This window comes from Pyrgilauda ruficollis, unplaced genomic scaffold (assembly GCF_017590135.1).
Source record: "Pyrgilauda ruficollis isolate IOZ18807 unplaced genomic scaffold, ASM1759013v1 scaffold5, whole genome shotgun sequence".
Taxonomy (NCBI): Eukaryota; Metazoa; Chordata; class Aves; order Passeriformes; family Passeridae; genus Pyrgilauda; species Pyrgilauda ruficollis.
Window position 1 is genome coordinate 7,069,393 of NW_024526599.1, and position 6,000 is coordinate 7,075,392.

Sequence of the window (6,000 nt, forward strand, 5' to 3'; positions counted from 1 at the left end):
CAATAAGTATCAAAGTCCCAGCTGACTTCTCTAAGTACTTAACTCTGAAACAGAGACTCTTGCCTATCTGTTGTGTGTCCCTGCAGATGCTTAGGACTCCTAACTGATTTTTTTTTCCGTTAAAGTTCTCTCTGAGAGGGCTTCTCAGTATGCCCTGAATTAAGCCTAAGTTCAGGTAAACAGTTACATCTCAGTGAGATCCACAGGCTAGGTGATGGTCCTTCCATCTTCCTAGATAAAATCATATTCAGTCATTGTTCTTATGGGAATACTTTCAATTCTGATTTTGCAGAGAATACAGCAAAATACAGGGGCTGCAGGCAGCAGTGCACGCAAATAGTATAATGATGAAGCCCACTTCTCTTCCTGGGCTCTTGGAGTTGTACCTTATGCCTCATTAAGTAGTGAGATTTATAGGAAGAAAATAATGTATCAGATGTATTTCTTGTTTCCTCTCCAAGATGCTGAAAAGAAAAGAGATGAGCTCTTGGATGCAAGTTTTTATAGACTAAAAACTTCATTCATCTTCAGAATCAAGTTGATCATGCATGTGAGAGATGCCAAAATTCCTGATGTTTACTATTTCTGTGGACTCAGAAAGACTCAGGTCTTCCGTCTTGCTTTGATCACTGTACATTTTATTGTATACAATCAATGGAACAGCTTCAGTTGGGAAGTTTGAACAAATTCCCCATGAAATTTTGTGATTTTTGTTAGACTAATGCTTCACTGCTGGAAGAATAGCTGTATCCTGTGTATGTTGTATATTCTGTGCTTTCTTGACTGATTTATTTTTCACAAGCTCTTTGTCTAGCATATGATAGTTAGCCTTTCTCATTCAGAGTTTCTCTTCCTGGGCTGTTGAGTTGGTTGATACTTATTTAGCTTTTAACTGTCTATTTTCCTTTGAGCGTGTTCCTCATCCTGTCTCTAATGATCATCTGTCGTTTTTCCTGCAGCAAGAAAAGAGGGTCGATATCGGGAACCACCTCCAACTCCTCCCGGTTATGTAGGAATACCTATTGCTGAGTTTGCAGAAGGTGGCTCCCATCCAACCAGGAAGCCTCCAGACTACAACATAGCACTTCAGAGATCTAGAATGGTGGCACGGACATGTGAGACTCATGGGACAGCAACTCCACAGCAGCAGTCGCACGGCCACTCAACTGGCAGGCCCGTGAACAAACCTCAGTGGCATAAACCAAATGAGTCAGACCCACGTCTTTCTCACTATCCATCTCAAGGGTTTTCCACAGAGGAAGATGGTAAATTTCTAGTTTTAGAGTGTGCTGCATGCAAAACGGGTCGGTGCTGTCACAGACACAGAGCAAATTACACAAATCTTGCCATAATTTGAACTCCATTTCAAAATGGGTTATTTGTTAAATTTTTGGAAGGGAAGGAATTCAGCTCATCCTAAATGTAATTTAAAATTTGGAATCTAGGTCTACTTGAATCTCGAACAACCAAACAGTTGGCATAGGCAGCTTCTCTGGAGGTGCCTATTTCACCCTTGTACAGCCCTTCCTGACAAGATTTTCCACATTAACCATGTATTTAATGATCAAAAAAATATCCTGGTCTACAGAATACTTGCCCATACACCCCATAAAGCACTGTTGCTCAGGTTTATTTGGATAGTTGCTCACATTCCACCTGAAGCTCTTTATGCTGTGAGCACCAAGTCTTCCACTGTTTCACATGATGAGCCCACTGCTGTCTCACTACCTTGCTGATCCTGCAGATGTGTCTACATCTTTATGCTTTAGCTCAACTGTGATGTTTTTCCATGGAGAGCAAGTGTAGCTGAATTGCAGCTTTAGGTCCTCAAAATTTAGGCAGGATGGTGCCAATATCACTCACTTGAATACTTTGTTTTGCTTAATGATAGACTAAAATTCCCCTTCCCCCTCTAACTACGTAGTTACTAAGGTTTTAGGTGCAGGATGAACTTCGCAGTTGAATGTGATGGGAAAAAATGAAGTCTACCTTAACTGAATTGCCTCAAACTCTGAGAGTTACCATGACAGAGAATTTTAATTGTTTCTACTAATGATGACTAAATTGAAGATCTATTTAGGGAAAAGTCAGATGCCTTTCTGAAGCTATTAGATATCTAGGAGTATCTGTTGTGCTCCTCGGGATGAATAACTGCATCTAGCTCAGTTAAAGCAATTGTCCTTTTTTCTTCAACATTAAAATTCCAAAGGAATATGTCTCATGAGACCTGAAATGTATTGAAATTTAGATTGTTTTAAAGTATATATACTTATACAATGAAACGGAGAACACATGAGCACAATACACACAGTTGTTGTATGCACAGCTTGTTTCATTCAGTAGCAGTCTTGTTCTTTATGAACTAAACTCTGTTTTCCCTTATCCTGTTATATTTGCAGAAGATGAACAAGTCTCTGCTGTCTAAGACTTGGGCTTTTCTGGATCCAGAGTGAGCCACCTTAAAGGAGAGCACAAGAAGACGTCCCTAGAATAGGAGCCTTGGAACTATGATTAAAGGATGGTGGACCTATTTGCCTCCTTCCCTGCCTTAAAGCAGCATGGGGCTTCTTCCTCTGCCCCTCCCCCTTCTGTCCCCTCTCCCCTTGCATGTGAAATACTGTGAAGAAATCGCCCTGGCACTTTTCAAACTGTGTTGCTTGAAATGCACAGTGCAGCAATCTCCAAGCTACCACTGTCGCTGTCTGCCACATCACACAGTATCATTCCAAATTCCAAGATCATCACATCAGGATGATTAACTCTGGCTGCACTTCCCAATGCCTGGAAGGGTTTTTTTAAATCTTCCTTTTAGATTTTAATCACAATCCTAGCACTTAGTCTCATTGGGATAATGAGATAAGTTAGTTGTCAAATTACGTTTGGCCTTTAACCTACAAAGAGAAAATTGCTTTGAGATCCTTCAAGGAGGCAGTGCTTATTTGCTTGTTTACAATGCCTTTGTTACAATTTTGTATGTTTGTGTTTGGGAGATCAAATAGTGCATCTGAATAGTAATTACAGTATTATTTCACACCTGTAAGTAGGGTTGCCAGCCTGAGCTCCTGGAAGAATATTGCTATCACATGGCTGAGCAGGGCAGAAGGGAAGGCAGAGGTTGCAGGATGCAGCCTTTCCTTGACTACCTGGCTTTGCTCTTAATGTGCCCCACCCTGGAATCTTCACAAGTTTGTAAATGTTAGTGTTAACAGCATCCTCATCTGGGTCTGGTGTAAATGCAGAAACACAGTGCTCACAACTGGTCAGTGATCAAGAGGACACGGTGTGTCTCATACCTGTGCTTTGTGGAATACAGGATGGCATGCTAAAAAAAGTGTCCCATTCTAATAAGACAGATGGCAACCCCACTGTTAAGTTATATGCTTTTTATTTTTAAACTGTATGGTAGTTATATTAAAATAAAAGTTAACTGGATAACACTGCAGTGAAGGCAAGTTGGGATGGCACAGCTCGTGTCAGCTGTTAACACTGATCTAATAACCTCCATCTATTGACTTCGACATTAGGGGATAATTGAGCCTTTAAGTGAAAAAAATAAAAATAACACAGTTAGATTTGCCAGCCTTTGCAATGCAGAAATAGTCACAACTGTTAATGGCTTCATGGAACACTGCATGTGTAGAGAAGGCCAATGTGTAGCAACCACCTGCTCACAGCTGCTATTAACCCTATAATGACTGAAATGACCCTCCCCTCTATTTTTGTGTTGTTTTTGCACAGACTCCGGAGAAGTGAAGGCTGCCAATCCGAGTAGTACTCAAATGTGAGGAACTGCTGGTCTTGGATTTTTTTTTTTCCATTGAACTCAGCTGATCATATTGATCAGTAGATAAACGTAAATAGCTTCAACTTTTAAAGATCAAATTGCAGTGTTTTTTCACTGTATCAAACAAATGTCAGTGCTTTATTTAATTCTCTCTCCAGTAATCATAGCTTTTGTCTATTTGCTTATATATAACATTGTCAATTATGCATTTGTAATTTTACATGTAATATGCATTATTTGCCAGTTTTATTCTCAAGGCTATGGACCTCATGTGCATATAGAAATACAAAATCCTAGCTCTATCACAAGTTGCACAAATGTTATATAAGCATTAAGTAATTGTAGACCATAGGACTGCTAATCTCAGTTCGCTCTGTGATGTCAAGTGCAGAATGTACAATTAACTGGTGATTTCCTCATACTTTTGATACTACTTGTACCTGTATGTCTTTTAGAAAGACATTGGTGGAGTCTGTATCCTTTTGTATTTTTAATACAATAATTGTACATATTGGTTATATTTTTGTTGAAAATGGTAGAAATGTACTATGTTTATGCTTCTACATCCAGTTTGTATGAAGCTGGAAAATAAATAAATATAACATTAATGAAGTCCATATTGATTCTTATGCATTTTACATGTTCCACATACTTGAACAAATTTATGAAAAAAATTTTACTTCTCTGTGTATTAATATTAAAGGGACATTGCCAAGTGATGTGGGCAAACCACTGGTGTGGAGTTTTTCTTGATATACAGTTATGCTGCAGATAATTTTTGAAAACTTTGGTGTGTGTACTGCTGAATGAGAATGACTGATACTGTGAGCGATCCTGAGCAGAAACATTTGAGATGCCAAAAAAGGTATGGACTTAGGTGTATGTAAAATGTAAAGAGTTTTAAAGGTAAGATTATGTTGATTTTATATTGTGAATAGTGTAAAAGTAAGGAATATCTGTTTTAACATTTGGGTAGGGAGAAGTATTGAGTTTTTACCAAACAAGATGTGTCAAATCATAAATATCACCAAATAGCATCCCCAGTAATAAAAAAAATGATGTTAATTCAATGTTAAATCTGTAGATTTTATTTTTTTTCCAGAGGCTAGATTGTTTATTTCCAATGGTATGCAGAAGACTGGTTTAAAATGGTACTGCTAAAGCCATAAACAGCCGTATCCCATCAAGCTTTGAAATGCCTGGCAGGTGGCATTTCCAAGTCTAAAATTAGTTCAATGCAAAGAGAAGCAACAAAATGCTGTCTAGATATAAGTCTTACTGACATAACTCTAGGAGTGATCCACACTGAGAATTATAAGAAAGCTAAAAATCACTGAAAATATAGAACTTGTAAACATTGGTTTTTTATTGCTGTAATCTGTAGCACTGTAAGGAAAGAAATTATGGATATTTAGATTTGTGTGGTGTAGTGGAACTACTCTCTGTGAATCTTTGGCTAATACTTGTTGGGTACATTTCAACAAGCTAAAGATTAAAATTTGTTTTTACATTAGTAGAATGAGCAAGCATTTTTACATATTTTACCTGCAAGATTGTCCTCCAGTAGTACTAAAGGCACAGTGATAAGGAAATAATTCCTCTTACCAACTTTGAGGTGTTTGCACACTTGTCAATTTTTTTCTCTATGCTTGATATATCATTGAATTAGTCAGTGCTCCCTATCCTCCTCTTTAGGGCTCCTTACTGTAATTAGTATTTTTAGAATATATTCTGTAGAGACATCCTCAACATAGCATCTGATATAGATAGCTTAATTCATTACGGACTGAGTGATAAAAAACACATCACACAACAACTCATTCAATAGAAGTAAAGGTCTTGGTGTGACATCTGAACATCTGAAACAGGTTTCATATTGGTAGTACGTGTAATATGAATTTTGTACTTACTGAGTGGATGCAGCAAGATGCAGACAAGGAAATACCAATTGCCGGTATTTAGTGTTGCATTCACCAAAATGGAACTGAAATCTAAGGATTTTTTGGTGTGTTTGAAGAAATAGCATTCAATTATCTGTGTTCTTTTGTGACTTTTTTTTTACTGAAATTTATTGAGGCAGAGGCTACTTGTTTATGCAGTATATTGCACATTGAAGTTAGCACAAATCTGTAAAAGCTGAAGTATTGAGGGTACTGCTTTAATGGATTAATCTTGGTCATTTGGAGAAGCATGCATGTTTTACATCTGTAAATCTG

The 6,000-nt window shown here is 37.8% G+C and overlaps 1 protein-coding gene across 5 annotated transcripts in view; it reads left to right on the forward strand.

Annotated features, from left to right (window-relative positions):
* Nucleotides 1-4,604, forward strand: part of RAPGEF2 (Rap guanine nucleotide exchange factor 2) — a 185,420-nt gene extending 180,816 nt beyond the window's left edge. For 2 of the 5 annotated variants that reach the window (XM_041479890.1, XM_041479889.1), the window contains 2 exons: nt 960-1,265; nt 2,400-4,604. In XM_041479890.1, coding sequence (XP_041335824.1) covers nt 960-1,265; nt 2,400-2,425 — 332 coding nt within the window. In that variant the 3' untranslated portion in view covers nt 2,426-4,604. The remainder of the gene's footprint in view (nt 1-959; nt 1,266-2,399) is intronic. The other 3 variants (XM_041479888.1, XM_041479891.1, XM_041479887.1) reach the window with 2 other exon arrangements.
* Nucleotides 4,605-6,000: the final 1,396 nt, after the last annotated feature.